This window comes from Phalacrocorax aristotelis, chromosome 1, assembly GCF_949628215.1.
Source record: "Phalacrocorax aristotelis chromosome 1, bGulAri2.1, whole genome shotgun sequence".
Classification (NCBI taxonomy): domain Eukaryota; kingdom Metazoa; phylum Chordata; class Aves; order Suliformes; family Phalacrocoracidae; genus Phalacrocorax; species Phalacrocorax aristotelis.
In genome coordinates this window covers 65,325,246-65,339,473 of record NC_134276.1, presented here as the reverse complement: position 1 = coordinate 65,339,473, position 14,228 = coordinate 65,325,246, and the positions used below count along the sequence as shown (strand labels likewise).

The 14,228-nt window shown below is 38.3% G+C and overlaps 1 protein-coding gene across 2 annotated transcripts in view; it reads left to right on the top strand.

Annotated features, from left to right (window-relative positions):
• Positions 1-14,228, top strand: part of COL4A1 (collagen type IV alpha 1 chain) — a 130,856-nt gene that overhangs the window by 103,485 nt on the left and 13,143 nt on the right. Inside the window, exons 34-44 of one of the 2 annotated variants that reach the window (XM_075090781.1) lie at positions 214-366; positions 3,210-3,308; positions 3,398-3,487; positions 4,342-4,481; positions 5,382-5,508; positions 5,613-5,693; positions 6,437-6,535; positions 7,052-7,102; positions 8,946-9,131; positions 9,806-9,939; positions 13,615-13,687. In XM_075090781.1, the coding sequence (XP_074946882.1) occupies positions 214-366; positions 3,210-3,308; positions 3,398-3,487; positions 4,342-4,481; positions 5,382-5,508; positions 5,613-5,693; positions 6,437-6,535; positions 7,052-7,102; positions 8,946-9,131; positions 9,806-9,939; positions 13,615-13,687 (1,233 nt within the window). Of the gene's footprint in view, positions 1-213; positions 367-3,209; positions 3,309-3,397; positions 3,488-4,341; positions 4,482-5,381; positions 5,513-5,612; positions 5,694-6,436; positions 6,536-7,051; positions 7,103-8,945; positions 9,132-9,805; positions 9,940-13,614; positions 13,688-14,228 lie in introns of both variants that reach the window. The other variant, XM_075090788.1, reaches the window with a different exon arrangement.

The following is a 14,228-nucleotide window of genomic DNA, read 5'->3' as shown; positions in this document are numbered from 1 at the left end:
TGGATTATGTTTTCCCAGGTGCATGACCTTACACTTCTCCTTGTAAACCTTATACTTGTCCTTGTATGGGATATGAGATAAATGACATGTTACAGAACATGGTATTCAGTGCTCAAAATCTGAATAAATAGCTAATTTAATTTGTTGTTGTCTACGAAATATTTTTGCAAAGTTTTATATGCCACTATAATATTCTGTGCTATGCCTTTATAGGTAGCCAAGGTTTCAAAGGTATAGTTGGACCACAGGGTGATCCTGGAGTCAAAGGGGATAAAGGTGAAGCCGGTCTCCCAGGAAAACCTGGAACAATGGACAACATGGACATGGTTAGTCTCAAAGGCCAAAAAGGAGATCAAGGAGAAAAAGGTAAATTTAGTCTCTAACAGTGGATAAGTGTAATTAACACTCATATACTGTTAAGAAGCAATGCTTTGAGTTCAGTTGTATCTTAGTTTTTTGCAAGAGTTTTTAAAATGAGATTAAAGAATATCACACAGCAAATGCAGATATTTTTTCCGGTATCTTCTGGAATCTTTCAACTGCATAGAAAGAAAGACTAATCACAGACAGAAAGGGTTTTGGTTGGATGGAGGAAGTTCAGTTTGCCCTTATAAAATCCATTTTACCTCTTTTATCAGAAGACTCTCTCAAAAGAAAAGAAATTTTAAAGGTAGAAACTAGAGCTTGCCAGCAGAGAAAAGCTGTCTTTCATGTCAAACATGTAGTGGAAACACTGTTGTAGCCATGAAGACCAACTGATACTGTGAAAAAAAGTGGGCAGCCTTTTTTAGCACACATGTTTCTTTGTGACCTGAAGAAATTTCAGGAGAGATACACGTGTATGCTGCTGATACCGAAAGATCAACTTATGTCAGTTTAGGAACATCAGAAATATGCGGAGAAAGGCAATCAGCTTTCTATTTAGAAACTTAATGGTGGCAGAGATATTAATTTTTTTTAGACAAGCATTCTTCTTGGATTTTTATTTTTACTGCTACATGTCAATGTAGTTGTTTAAGATCATTCTCCCTCCTTTTTCTTCTTTTCAGAGAAAAGATAGTGTGTATTTTGTATATTTTTAGTAGTTGTCCTTTATTTATCATTATTTACTTTTTTCTTTAAAAATCCCGTGAGAGTTTTAAAATAAATTATGTAAGTGTAGGGCTTAGAAGGGAGCTACCAAGATATGGTAGCCTTTCATTGTATATCATGTTTTCTGAAATAATTGTCATTCTTGTTACCCTTTCTGACCTCTACCCAATTTGGCTGCATCCTTGTTAGAATACAGTTTGCTGAAACAAGTGAAGTACTTTAGCTCAGTCCCTGCTAGAATGAAATTTCCCTTTCTTGAAACAACAGCCGACTTGGTGATCAGCTGTAATCCTTAGTCCTTCACTTCTGGGCTGCTGGCTATGCAATCATTTTTCATTTTGTGTGCATGCTTTTGACTCCTCCTTACCACATATGTGGTATATTACCTTTTTGAATTTCTTGAAGTTGATTTTCAACCTTTACTTCAACTCCTCAGAATGCTTCTGCAGTCTAATCCTGGCCTCTTTTCAAGCCTTTCCAGTTTAGTGTCATCTCTACATTTTATCAATGTATTCTCTGCTGGGCCCAGGACAGAGCACTTAAGACTTTCCAGTTTGGGAGTGAATCACCAATAACTATACTATGTTATATTTGAACTGTAGGAGCAGGAGAGTTTCCCAGTCTAGGTACCTCTTATCTCCATGTCCTGAGTACTTGTCAGAATGAGACCTGGGCTTCTGTGTCTCGGTTGGGTCTGAGAGAAACCTTGGCAAGGGGAGCAGCAGTGCCTCCCAGCTGGGACAGCCAGGGACTGCAAGGGAGGGCAGGAGCAAGTGTGGAGTGCATCTGCCTCTAAGCTGAGATGCAGCTTCTGAGAGCATTTTTGTATTTTATGAGGCTCCCAGGCTATGAAGATTTCATCTAGACTAATTTCTCTCATTTGTTTCTGATCTTGATAGGTACGGTGGTATGAAAAGCCTTCAAACAAATCCACATAGGTTGTTTCTCATTACTTTCTTATCTACTATTGGCCTGTAGGTTGACTGATTGATAATTAGTTTTATTTCCTTTCCAGAAATCCAAATTAGGCACACTGATTACATGTATATAAAGAAGCCTTTGCTGACAAATTCAAATGGTTAATTTCTTTGGTTTCTAACTTCTTCATCTCTCCAGCACTAATAATGCATGCCTGCAAACTTGTATGCTCTACCTTTTCCTGACTGCACACAGTCTACAGACTGGCCTGGCTCACACAGCCTGGAAGGGTAGGTTCCAAACAGACCCCAGCCTCCAGATTTCTGCTGTTATTCTGCCCCCCTCATCCTCTTCAACCTAAAGATACTTAGTACCAGCAGAGAAAAATAACCCAGTTATACTCTGTAACTTTGCTGATCTATTAAGCTGCCTTCATCTCTCTAGACATGAAAGTCACAGTAGTGTTTTAAAAGCTTCTAAAATACAAACTGTGGAGAAAAGACACAGTATTTTCATGGAAGATTGTCAGTGATGTTTAATGGAAAAATTTGAGTTTGGACTTCTTGGGATGTTTTTAATAAAATCCGCTTATTTAAAAGCAATCAGCAAGCTAACTTCAGTAACCTGTTGTCCTGCACCTATATGCAACACTAACAGAAAGGGTAATGATCAAAAAGCTTGAACCTTAAAGCTGGAGAAGAGGCACACCACAGAATAAGAGGTGGAGCCTTCTGGAATGATGAAGGTGTTTTAACATTAGACAGAACCACGGAAACAGCAAATTTCTGGCTCTGAACTCGTTGTTCACATGTACCTTTTTATACAGCAGAACAGTCAAATCAATCATTTCTGTTAACACCTGATATTGTCTGGCACTTCTGAATTAACTCATTAATCTAACTCAAACACATGTTCATTTGCAATTTCTTTTAAAGATATAGCTTGCCTTGTAATTTGCACAGACACCTGTAAAATGTAATAGTTTGCAGCCTTTCCTCAGCACTGGTTTAGTGACTGGAGAGTTGTGTTTTACTCAAGTGTGGCTCTACTGTAAAATGTATGAATCTTGAATTCAGCCATTTGCTTGGTCAGCAGAGAGAAGCAACAGTGATCAAAAATTAACTAGAAGGATTATTATATGGCATTACAGTAAATTTTGATAAAATTTGTCTCACTGTGTTTGTTTTCTTGGTGTCCAGGAGACCATGGAGCAACAGGAGAAAAAGGGTTACGTGGGGACTATGGAGAACCAGGAATTCCAGGGAGAGATGGTGAACCTGGTACTCCAGGACATCCGGGTATGTCTGAAGCTAGAAACAGAGAGACTGTTCATCAGTTTTTTTAAACCACACTAACTAATGGGACTCAATTTCTCTGCTGTCCATAGGACCAAAAGGCGATCAGGGTCCCCCAGGGTACCCAGGGGATCCAGGAGTTCCAGGACAAAAAGGATCAGTTGGTGAAATGGGTTTGCCAGGTACTGATTGCTGGGAATTTCTGATTATTGTTTTCTTCAAGTTAATATAGAACCTGATGAGAGCCTTGTGTGGAATATTTGGTGGTGTAAATATACTAAGCGGTTGCACTGTTTGCGGTGTCTGAACTTTAGGCTTTTGGGACGTTGCTTTCTCAGTCCTATTGTGATATACAGATAATAGGATGGTTTCCTAAGTTCTATGTGTGAAGCCTTTAGCTGGATATGTAGGATTTGTGTATTTGTTGCAGGCAGGCAGGTTTTCAAGTGATACCTGTTTGTCTGTTTGTCTCTGTCTCTGCTAGTGTGTGAACTGCATTAAGCCTTTTGTGTATTTTTCCCCTTTCAAAAGGTTTGGTGAGTTGCTGTGTACTGCATGTTAACTACAAACTATAATGGTCTGGGAAGAGTGGTGTTGTGGATGGGACTGGTAAAGAATAGAATGGAGAAGAACCTGTGTCTCAACATGGAAACTTTGTCTCCATTCAGGTGGCCCTGTGCCTAGCATATTTAGGAAATCAAAGGCGAAAGACTGAAATGGTAAAGGAAGACAGAAAAATTTGCTACAGCAGAGTCCCTTTGTCACTGTGGTCCTGTTAGAAATTATTAAAATCAACATAAACTTTTATTGAAATCGTATTTTTAGCAAGAGTACACCTTGTCCTGTGAGGAGAGCATATCTTCCCATAAAAGGTCTCATTTAGTAAGTGAATCTCAGAAGTTAATTTACCAGGTATTTTAGTGAGTTATAGTGCTTTTCTAGTTCTGAATAGCTAAGGCAAAACTGAAAAATCATTGTCAACACTGCTAGGGTATCACTAGTTCTGATACACCCATTTTTCCTTTTCTCTTACTAGGAACACCTGGAGAAAAGGGTCTGCCGGGAGTACCAGGTTCACCAGGCACACCAGGGTTCCCTGGGCAAAAAGGTGAAAAAGGAGACAAAGGAGCACCAGGTTTTCCTGGAATTGGCTTTCCAGGGTCTCCTGGTGAGAAGGTACTTACACCCCTAAGGATTTAATTGTCTGTCTCTACCAAGCACCTCTTTTGAAAAGATGCCTTTGGCCTTTAAGCTATTTTATTATATTTTCTGTTATGCTCATTTAAATACCTGATGAGAAATGTGAAAGCTTTTCATATGTGCAGGTTTAGATGCTTTCTGTTTGATGGGACAGTTATCTCCAGGGTTCTTATGTATTCTGTCTCTTCAAAATAGGCTAATTTACAGTGGTAGAAATGGGCAGGGAGAGGGGGGAAGAACTTTTAAAAATAATAAGTAAAGAAAGTGAAAAGAGCTCCTTACAAACAGAGCAAATAATCACACTGGAAGTGTTTCTGTACTTGTACGGAGATACTAGGAAGCTGAAAAATACTATAAAATGCTCAGATATTACTGAAAAGAAAACTGTATTAATACTGTCTGTAAAGTTAATTTAATCTCTAAAAGTATTCTAATAGGATTCTCGTTTGTTTTACATTCCTTTTCTAGCTATACAATGACAGTAATAATGAATTTATAAGTAAAAAGTGTAAAAATCAAACTTACTAATTTGGTAGCAAACTTGCTGAAGATTTAAAAAATTTTTTTTTTGAAGATGATTAAGTGTAATAAGTTAAGAGGCTAATTTGGAAAAGACTTTGTAAAAATGGTCATAAAAATACATAGAAAACTACTAATTTTCATATGCAGGCTTTAAGCAACTGCTAGAAAAGTCAATAATTTTGATAGTGGAATATAATGCCAGATTTAATCCTAAATTACATTGTTTCTAAATGGAAAAAGAACGAAACGCTTTATAAGTCTGATGGATAAGAGGGGTGATGTCTACCACTGCAAACAGAAAAAGCTGTTTTAGAATTGATGTGTGGATTTTATAATGTGTGCTGCTTCTTCTAGGGAGAACCAGGAAGAACGGGTAGTCCAGGTTTATCTGGAGATAAGGGTGAAAAGGGTAGTGCAGGAATTCCTGGAATGCCGGGTGCCCCAGGTCCCAAAGGATCCCCTGGCATGGCAGGATTTCCAGGCAAGTGTTTATGCTTTAATAAAACAGAAATTGCAGTGAAAATTTAATGTGAAACTTATACCAAATATCCCCCGTGTAAACCCATGTCTTCTTCCTTTCTTTAGGGAGCCCTGGCCGCCATGGAGAAAAGGGTGAAAAAGGACTTCCTGGCTTAAGTGGCATTCCAGGTTTAAAAGGAGAACCAGGTAGAAAAGAAATATAAAACACAAATGCTACTTGAAGTATTGTTCACCTCCAGGCAGTGGCAAAAACAAAGACTGTGGCATTCTACATTTGTTTTGGCTCAGATATTTCCTGGTACATTTGTTCACCTGATAAGCAAAAAAGACAGTGCTGTTTCCCAGGTGAATTTGAGTCAGTGTAGTGTGGGGCTAATACTTCTTTCGCACTGTGCGTGGAAGAGATCTTACCACTTTCCACAAGACTGGTCATTGCTATAGCCATTAGTTCTGTTGCTTCTGAGTTCATTTAGAAACAATAAAGTTGATCCACGGGCCCAAACCTGAATAACCACATGAGCATCACTACACAGATGTTGAAATAGAGTAGGGAGGAGAGTGACTCCATTGAGTTATAACACCATTTTTGAACTTGGAGCCTTGTGTTCTTAGTTTGCCAGCTGCGGGACACATCACGTCATTGGACATGGGCTGTGCTATTCACAAGTCTTTGCTGGAGTTCCTGCACTCTAAACTCAGAGATTCATGATAATTAGCTATGTCAAAATCTGTAATACTTGAGCCCTGCCTCACACTGGTTTAATTCATAAGCAACCTCAAAGAAAAGTCACACTGAAGTCATCATTCAGTATCTGCTTGGTCTCTGTGGGAACAACAGAATAAGTTAAGCTTTTCTTTAGAGGAAAGAAATGTGTAAAAAGGAGTCTGATGATTTCACAGGTCAAATGAAAATGACAATGATTTTTCAGGTGAACCTGGCGTTCCAGGTCCTGCTGGTTCCGTAGGACAGAAGGGTGAACCAGGTTATGATGGAATTCCAGGTGCAGCTGGTGCAAAGGGTGAACAAGGTACTGTGACTGTCATGTAAAGTTTGTGGGGTACAAAAATGCACAGAGACAGGATACAGAAAAGCAGCTGGTAGAGGGGTGTGCCGGGTTTGAGGTACTTGGGATGGAACCTTAGAAAACAAAGTTAGTGTGGTGTCTTGCAAACTACTATCATCCATCATTGTAAAGCTAATCATGTAGATGAGCGATTGCGTTTAATCAGTGTAATCCTGAAAGAATTTATTTCACAAAAGTTGGCAATACTTTAAAGAATTGGTGTGTTTAGGAATTAATTTCAGTCTGCAACTTAGCTGTGAAACAGTGGTGCAGGCTTGCCTTTTCTTAGGGTTTTCAGTCATACAGGACCCATTGTGCTAGACACAATGCCAATACATAACAAAGACAGTCTCTGCCCTGAAGAGTTTTTGCATAAACCATTTATTTAGGTTTTATATTTGCTTAATAGAGTTTTCTTCATTACAGGTTAAATTTAAGTACTGTGCCATATTCTGATTTATTGCTGTCTCTATACTACAGGTAGTCCAGGTAGAGGACTCCCAGGGTTTCCTGGTGCAAAGGGAGATAAAGGTAAAACACTTCTCTAAACAAGCAAACCTCCCTCCCGACATACTCTAAGCATAATTCAGACATACTTTCTATTTCATTCTCTTACATGCTATACCTTTTCAGAGCAGGCAGAAACTCTGAGAGTCTCAAATACTAATTTCTGTTACAGTGGCAGCATCTTGGACATGAGTTAGATATGCCCTAAAATAGGTAATTATTCATAGTGTGGTATTTACTGCAAGCTGTGTTGTGATGAGGTAATATAAATAACTTCTGTATTTGTGTGCTGTGCTTTTGACTCCAAGTATTACTGTTTTCCTACTAATTTTGCAAGAATCAAAGCCTAGTGAGGCTCTGTGCACCAGACAGCTAAAGACAGTAGTTTTGTGGCCAGGATACCGCAGTAAATTTTTCACCAGAGTCAGTTGTGTAGCCCAGATGGAATTTTATTCACTGCTAAAATAGTTATTCTGTATAGCTCAGTAGAGCATGTCTAAGCTATGCCCAGGAGCATGGTGCAGAGATGCAAAAGATGGTAGAGACCTGATGAGATCTTACTGAAAATGGTTATTACCTGGACTCAGGACTTATTAGCTTGGGTACTGGCACATACCTATCACAATTTCAAGACCACTTTTGGTCTTCACCAAGTGTGTCACTACACTATGCTGTGAGAACGGTTTGATTGGCTTGAGTTGGTGCTTTTTCAAGGTGTCTGTAATGCACCATGCTCCATTTTATGAAATAAGTATGCCCTAGACACTAGACTGCAATAGATGCAGTAGTGAAAAAATATCAAACTGCTGCTGGTAAAGGAAATTGTGTACAATTAAAGGATTTTCAGTTTTAAACATCCAGAAAAGAAAAAGGATTGAACTAGTCCATCTATGAAATTAACATCACATGGTGGATTTTGAAGAACTTATATAGCTTGAAATATCAATGCCCTACCTCACTCATTCGTTCTATAAATACAGGAAACGTGGGCAATCAAAAGTGATAAACCAGAATTTTAGAATATGTTTTATTTACCATCTCAGAATAATTAACAGTCATTAATTACTCAGAAAGCCCCAATGCTAGAGAACAGTAAGGCATGTAGAGCACTTTTCTCACCTTACCCATCTGTGTCATTTTGTCAGCATAGCTCGTTTAAAAATATCTGGTTTTAGCGTAAATAGATATCCAGCTAACATTGTTTGTGTTCCGAATGTATTGTAGTTCAAAAAAAACAAGCCCATGATTGAAAGACCCTGTTCTGTTTAGGCAAAGAGCCAGGGATAGTGTTCTTTATACATTTTATTTCTCATATTGTTGTACTTAACCAGCTAATCTATATTCTTTTTGCTCAATCATGATCTTGAATTTGACTGAATTGTCAGTGGTAACTATTTGTACAGGCCTCAAAGTAAGTACTAAGTATCTAAATCTAGATCTTAGTTTAAAAAAATATTCCCTTTTTCTCCAGGAGCAAGTCCTTTTGTGCTTAGTCAAGCAAAACATTCATTACACAGCTATGACAATAATAACTGTAATGGAGTAATGGTTTGGGGGCTTTATATTCCGTGTGGAAGGACTGATAGAGAGATGCTGAATGTTCATCTATTTTTAGAGTGAATTAAAATAGCCCAGTGATCAGTTTAGCTAAGAAAAGATATGTCAGTCAAACTACTCTTTTCCTCGTGCTTTATGTCGTGGAGAATAATACAGTTTTTCTAAAGTTTTGCATTTTTACACAAATGTATAAAGCCAAGGGCAATATTTTCTTAAGAAATAAAGTTCACTATAGTGAATAATAATGCCAAAGGTTTCAGTGGTAGTGATCCTTTCTCTAATTACGTTTTGGGGTTGTTTTAAATCTTAGGTGCAAAAGGTGATGTGGGTTTTCCAGGATCCCCAGGAAGTCCGGGGATCCCAGGCCTGAAAGGAGAACCAGGATATGCTGGTCCACCAGGCCCTAAGGGCAGCCAAGGTCTTCCTGGGCTACCAGGAAGTGCAATTGAGGGCCCTAAAGGAGACAGAGGACCCCAAGGCCAACCTGGCCTTCCAGGTAATTCTTTGTCTGTAGTATTAGTACTGCTGTCAATCAAAGCTCACCTAATTAATTAATCATATAGTCAGTATTGCCTATCCTCATTTATCCTCTTCTCACAGATCAGAGGAAAGCTCCCCTTCATAGACAGTTTGGCATTATGTCCTAGAACAGGCTGATTTTATGTCCTGAGGCAGTTGATTTTGTCCAGAAGTCTTTCTGATGTTGAGAAGTTTGCCTCCCATTTCCATGTTTCCCTCTGGACTTCAGCTACTGTTTCAAGGCAGCCGCGGCTGTATGTTCCTATGTCCTGGAGTGTTAATGTGTTTAAAAATGGCCCAGCATGACCTTACCTTGGCAGTGGCCCTGTGCTAGAGGTTAAGGAGGAGAGTAGAGAAGACCTGCAGTATGCCTTTAGCATCGTCATACCTGATAACATACCATCTGTTTGTACTGCACGTATAGAAAACTCTCCACTATTTTCCATCAGCCACAGGCTGATAAATGATAGATGTCCAGTCAGATGGGGAGGCATATGGACCTCCCTGCAACATATTCGCCTACTTATTTTCTTGAAATGTTGTTACAGTAATTATTTTGGTTCTACCCATCTGTAGATAGAGCCAGCTCGTCCTCCATCCGGTACTGCTCTGAACAAATTTTGCCATTAAATACTCTCTTCTGGTTTGTAGGTTTACCAGGTCCAACAGGGCCGCCAGGACCCCCAGGTCTGAAAGGGGCCAAAGGAGAGCAGGGGAACAGTGGCTGGCCTGGGACTCCTGGGGGTCCAGGATTCAAAGGTGATCCGGGTTTCCAGGGGCAGCCAGTAAGTTACTTTCCATACACTCCAGATTTGCTGAAAGCTGCTGCTTGTAATTAATGGGTATATTAATCATAGGTGTTTCATGTTCAAAATAATGATACTTTATGCTGAAAGTACCTTTGGACTCACTGTTGACGATGAAAAGTCAGTCTGAAAACATTTCAATTCTCTCCTTTTAAAGGCTGCATACCAATAAGTCCCAGTGAGCTAATGAACTTATTAGAAATTTATAGATAGTGAGTGGTAACATACAACACCCAGAATATAATTTACAGTGTATTAACAGTACAGGATGGCTTCAGCACATCCATAAATCCTGCAAATGCATTATTAGTTAATTTTAAAGGTTGCATATTTCACAATAAATTGCCTTCTGAAAATACCTGACAGTTGAGTTTTGTTATGAAACCTTTCAAATAAAATGTACTTTCAGTACTGTCAGTGATGAAATATAGCTGCTGATTTAGAATTACAAACAGGCAATGCTATTAATACAACATTGTCATATATTATTCATTTTCACTAATCTAGAACAGTCCTTTTTGTGTATATTAGGGACAGTGCAGTAGAATAGGAGAGTCACCCAGAATACTTGGTCTTTTATGCTCTTTCTCTCAGAGTGTCTGCTGCATTTTTCCACACTGAAATATGCACTCTATATTTTAACTTTTCATTTTCTCTTTCCTGCTGAGAAAATAAGAATAATAAAATTTATGGAAAAAAGGAATAAGAAAGTAGGTAGGTATGACTCTACAATTCCTAGCGTACCAAATGAAGGAAGACTCTAGAATAAGGTCCTGATGTGGAAAGCAGGATACTGATAGTGGACTTAAAAGGTCCACATTATTCTTGATAATGCAAAGATCTACTGCATCCTTTTCTGCATCCAGGAGTCATTTGACAGAGACATTAAGGATTTGCTTCAGTGTTCTGACACTAGATCTTGACTGTGCCTTTTTGTCTTTGAAACCAAACCATACCATACCAAACCATACCGTACCATACCAGCCTTGAAGGTAGCAAATTTCAAAATAACATTCCAGTATATTTTCCCTATTTTAAGAATTTGCAGTACTTCTGCAGAAAGCTAAATTTCTGTACCCCGGGAAATTTTAAAGCTTTTCACCGGTTGATATTCCAGCCCAAGACTGTTTGTTCATCAAGAGTGGGAAATGCCAAAGGATTTTGATTCCATGCCTTCAGTCAGAAGAAAATGTTTTACTACCCTTGAGACACAATGCATAGTATAGGGTTGTTAACTCAGTGTGAAATGCTCCAGTGAGAGTTATTTCAATATTAACGTTCCTCTGGTGATACATACTAAGATGGATTTCTGTTGTGTTCATCCTCCCTAATGTGACAGGCTACTGCTCTGATTACAGCTCAGTTGCTCATACAGGTCTCCAGCTACATGGTAACCTGTACCTATATCAGAACATGGGTGACACAGCCTGTCTAAGAATCCTATCCAGAAAAAGTGAATGTGGAGATCAGACAGTGAAATACAAATCCCATGGTTTTTTCTGTGAATTTTAACATTGAAATGAGAAAAGAAACATTTTCATAATTTTCATGAACTGAAATAATTCTGTTTTGTTTGGAACAGATCCAAAACAAAATGTTGTTTGCCAAGCTATATCTGATGGGGGGGGCGGAAAAAGTTTAAGAAACTGCATACTGCTGTGGAAAATGTATTTTGACAGAAAGCTTCCAATAAACTCCTCTCATAAATAATTCCATTTTATAATTATAAACTAAAAAAAAGTTATTAAGAAAACCTGCTGTAATGAGATTGTCTGACTTGTGACTGTCTTCTGAATAAATGTTAGCCCTCCTGTTTTGTGCTACATGTTATGATACAAAGAGAGGGACATTTCTTTAAACAGTCTGCATGCTGTAACTATGTGACTGAAGGAAACCAGGGAACCTTGCTTCATTAATACTTCCCTTACCACTCCAAGGGTAGCATTTCTTTTGTTGAACTTCGGAAGTCTCACTGTTGGCATCCATTTTTGAGCTAGTCATCGCTTCTCCCTTTATAATCAGTAGAAAGAATTAAACATTTGTAGGGAGCCACTCTTCTCACCTTAATATAAACATCCAACTTACATCAAATGAAAAATCACTCCTGTGTGTGTCTATTCTATTGCTCTCCAAATATGATGAGATGAATCCCGCCGTTGGTATGATTTTTCATGGAGTACTCGATTCACATGTACCAAACTCTAATCAGTAAGTGTCGTGGTTTAGCCCCGGTCAGCAACTGAGCCTCACACAGCTGCTCGCTCACTCCCCCCACCCCGGTGGGATGGCAGAGAGAATCAGAAGAGCAAAAGCAAGCAAACTCATGGGTTGAGATAAGAAAAGTTTAATAATTAAAATTAAGTAGTAATAAAGGTGGTAATACTAATAACTGTTATGATAATAATAATAATAATGGTGATGATAATATAATGAAAAGAAAAATAATGAGCGATAGAAATGAAACCCAGGGGGAAAAAAGCCCAAGTGATGCAACCACTTACCACCCACCGAGTGACACCACCAGTCCCCAAGACATGATTGCTGCTTCTCCCAGCCAACTCCCTGCAGTTAATAACCTGGGCATGATGTCATATGGTATGGAATATGCCTTTGGATCAGCTGTCTGGGGTTTTCCTCCTCCCCTCCTGGCTTCTTGTGCACCCAGCAGACTATGGGAAGCTGGAAAAGTCCTTGACTAATGTAAGCACTACAACTAAATGACTAAAACATCAGAGTGTTATCAATATTATTTTTGTACTAAATCCAAAACACAGCACTGTACCAGCTACAGTGAAGAAAATTAACTCTATCCCAGCTAAAACCATGACAGTAAGTTACTTAGCAAAGGAATTTTGTTTCTTTCCTCCACCTGTCTTCCACATTTTATTATAGAGGGGACTATCACTGCCATATTGCTTCAGCCAGGAAGAAACTCTAGATTTTTGCCTTTCACAGATGATCTGCAACAGACAAAAGAAGAAAAGGAAATTGGCAGCAATTTACATGATTATTTACAGTGTCTTTTGAAATATGTGCTTGGTTTGCCTTGAAGTGAGGCTACAATGAACTTGTTACCATTAATTTCAGGGGAGTAATTTATAATAGTGAAGGCAGAAGGAGCAGTCTGCATTGTGTTTGAAGTGTTTAAGTCCTTGAGTACTTTAGCCTTGTTGAAAAGTAAAAATCTTGAGAGGATTATAAGTTGTTGAGTACATTTAATTTCATTCCACATGTGAATGCAGAAGTTTTCAAATCAGCTGTGGTCTAGAATTAGCCCATTTAATCATCTAACTAGCAACCACCTGCTGGGGCTGCACTGAAATTAGTATTTGCTGTTATTTGTGCTTACTGATGTTTTTCATAACAATATGGTCTATGGTTGAGAACCTTTTTATTAGCTACACTGTTAGTGAGAACTTACTCTGATCGAGTATCTTTGTAAGGCAAAAAATAGTTTAGTGAGAATAAGGTGTTACGCTTGTTCCTGTAAGAGAAGCTTCTCATCTAATCATGGTAGAGAATAACCATTCTTAAATTTAATGGCTTTTCTCTCATTAATTTTTTTTCAAAATCTTTTTTCCAAAATTATACAGCCTATTTGAGTCATATCCTAATAGTGTAGGATAACTATACTTCACTTTTTCTTTTATACAGGGTAGTCCTGGTTTACCAGGAGATATTGGTCAAAAGGGTGATCTGGGACCTCCAGGAGTTCCAGGCGTTCCAGGTGAGAAGAAAATTTACCATATTCCTAAGAAGTATGCAAAGATACTTCTTTCATATCCTCAAAGATGCTCCAAGAATGTTGATTCTATGTTACAAATTATTGAAAACTGCATCACAAAGCATACAAGAACATCTAGATTTTTCTCAAAGTTTTTTGCCTTTTGCCTGTTTTCTTGCTTTGCCAATTTTAAGTATGCACTTGCTTCAAAAGGTGGATGTAAAATCAATTGTTTAGACATTACCAGTCAAGAATCTTCAAGACTTTCTTGAGAATTGGAGATATAAATGTTATAGCTGTAACTGATGAAAAACGGGCTCAGTATATCCCATTGTTGATTATATTGCCGCTACATGAAAACACCACATGTATAAAAAAATGCAGTTATTAATAGAAAAAATTAATCCTTATAATTTAGAGAAGGATATTATTAATTAAAGTAAATTTGTTTTCAGTCATAATTTCTTTGGTTACTTAGTGCTGTTATTTCTATCTTGTTCTTGTGAACAGTTAAAAAGTACTTGAGCAAATAAAGCCATGGCCC